Source organism: Austrofundulus limnaeus, unplaced genomic scaffold, assembly GCF_001266775.1.
Source record: "Austrofundulus limnaeus strain Quisiro unplaced genomic scaffold, Austrofundulus_limnaeus-1.0 Scaffold1294, whole genome shotgun sequence".
NCBI classification, from domain to species: Eukaryota; Metazoa; Chordata; class Actinopteri; order Cyprinodontiformes; family Rivulidae; genus Austrofundulus; species Austrofundulus limnaeus.
This window is the reverse complement of record NW_013953696.1, coordinates 4,922-6,785: the sequence shown is the minus strand read 5'-3', so window position 1 is coordinate 6,785 and position 1,864 is coordinate 4,922. Positions and strand designations below refer to the sequence as shown.

The window sequence follows — 1,864 nt, the reverse complement described above, 5'->3', positions numbered from 1 at the left end:
GTTGTACCACATTTAATATATAGATTTTCTCATTTAACCAGAACTTTTTTAAAAAAAATTTTTAATGTGTTTGATTTTCAACAGATGAAAAAAATACATTTGGAAACTTGAGTTCTGATTGACCCAGCTCTGTCAATAAATTTGTTGAAATATTTTTTGTCAGTTGAAAATTATTGCTTTCAGAGAAAAAATTTCAGTTAAAATGAAATTTATGGAGTTTCAAGTTTTACAAGTCACAAGTTACAAGTTGGTTTTGTAAATTTTTTTTCTTAAATGTATTTGTTATTAAAACTTCAAAAGCTGAACCATAGTCAACTGGTTATAAATCCTATATTCTTTCCTCTGAAGGTGACTCCAGTTGTGCCTCTGTCTAATGATTCATGGTCCATGTCATTTGCCAAATATCTGGAGCTTCGTTTCTACGGCCACCAGTACACCAGACGGGCCAACGCAGAGCCCTGTGGACACTCTATTCATAAAGACTARCATCAGTATTTCTCCTACAACCAGATGGTGGCTTCCTTCAGGTTAGTTCTTCTGTTTTCTTGCCTGACTCTTAACTAAAGCAGAGAATGTGAAAATTGTGCCACATGTCCATCTTCAGTAAAAGAGTACAACATATCCTCCTTTTTTCAGCTACACATCTGTAAGGCTGTTAGAGATTTGTCTTCCTCGTCCCAAGATCTTCATCAGGAACCTGGGGCCTTCCAAAGCCAACCTGCAGCTGGACCTGAAGGACTTCTCTCAGAAGTAAATCAAAACCAGTCACACGTCCCAATGTTCCAATTTATGAGAAATGGTATTGTGTCTGTGTTGCCAACTTAGTTTATCTTTTTCTTCTTTCAAAATGATAGAGATTATTTCTTGCCTCCATTAGGAGGGACATTTCTCTTTTCCATTATCCAATCAAAGGTTTTCAACAAGATGGGGGTCAAATAATCTTGCATTATTTTGTACAATTCTGGGCCTAATCCATCTGCTCTGTCTCTTTATTGTTCAGTGAATTCTTTCTTTACTTATTTTGGATTATAACATGTTTTGTTTTTGAACAATTCAGACAAGAAAATATTGACATCCTGATTATTATCTACAAGGGGTTGAGAATATAGTGTTCTGTAATAATTCTGAAAGCATTGCTGCATATTCTATTGTGGTTTCTATTTGACCATTTAAAGGTTCTTTATCTTGTTGCTTCCTAAGTTTATAAGAAATACATTTTAGTGATTTTCCCCATATTTCACAGTGCACTTGTTTAGTAAAAAGCATTACTGTTGAACCTTGTGTTGTGCATGTAAACAGCTATTTGGTAGTAGTAACAGCATGGCGAGTGGATGTAGCTTCGTGTGGACCGACGATGAGGTAAACTTGTTGCTTAATGTAACATTAAACTATAAAGCAGTGAAAACACAGGATCATGTGGACTGGGAGTCTTTCCAGTCCAAGTACGCTGATATTTTTGCCACCTTTGTCGAACAATATCCTCTTCCCTATCCTATCCTAACCATTACCGATGAGGGTGGTGTCGTCRGCAAATTTAATAAGTTTTACAGAGTCTTGGCTGGAGATGCAACAGTTAGTGTAGCTCAGTGGTTCCCAAAGTGTGGGGCGCGCCCCCTAGAGGGCCCCAGTGCCATTGAAGGTGGGGCGCAGCTTGACTGAATGGAGGGGAGGTGGAGGGGGGAATGCTCGGACATTGTTAGCATAATTGATTTGATTTGATTTGATTTATTTATTTAATAGGAAAAGATTATTAAAAATCAAGCCTGACTCAGCATAATTGCTGTTTTACAGCAGGTTCCTGTTCTGCCCCAGGGCTGCTGTGGCTACAATGTAGCTTACTGCCATCGGTGTGTGAATGTGAGTG

General features: G+C 37.9%; 1 protein-coding gene across 1 annotated transcript in view; it reads left to right on the top strand.

Annotated features, from left to right (window-relative positions):
- Positions 1–1,864, top strand: part of LOC106534873 (1-phosphatidylinositol 3-phosphate 5-kinase-like) — a gene marked incomplete at both ends in the record, with an annotated part of 49,808 nt that overhangs the window by 46,855 nt on the left and 1,089 nt on the right. The window contains 2 exon segments of the mRNA XM_014031651.1: positions 349–527; positions 637–750. Of these exon segments, the coding sequence (XP_013887105.1) occupies positions 349–527; positions 637–750 (293 nt within the window).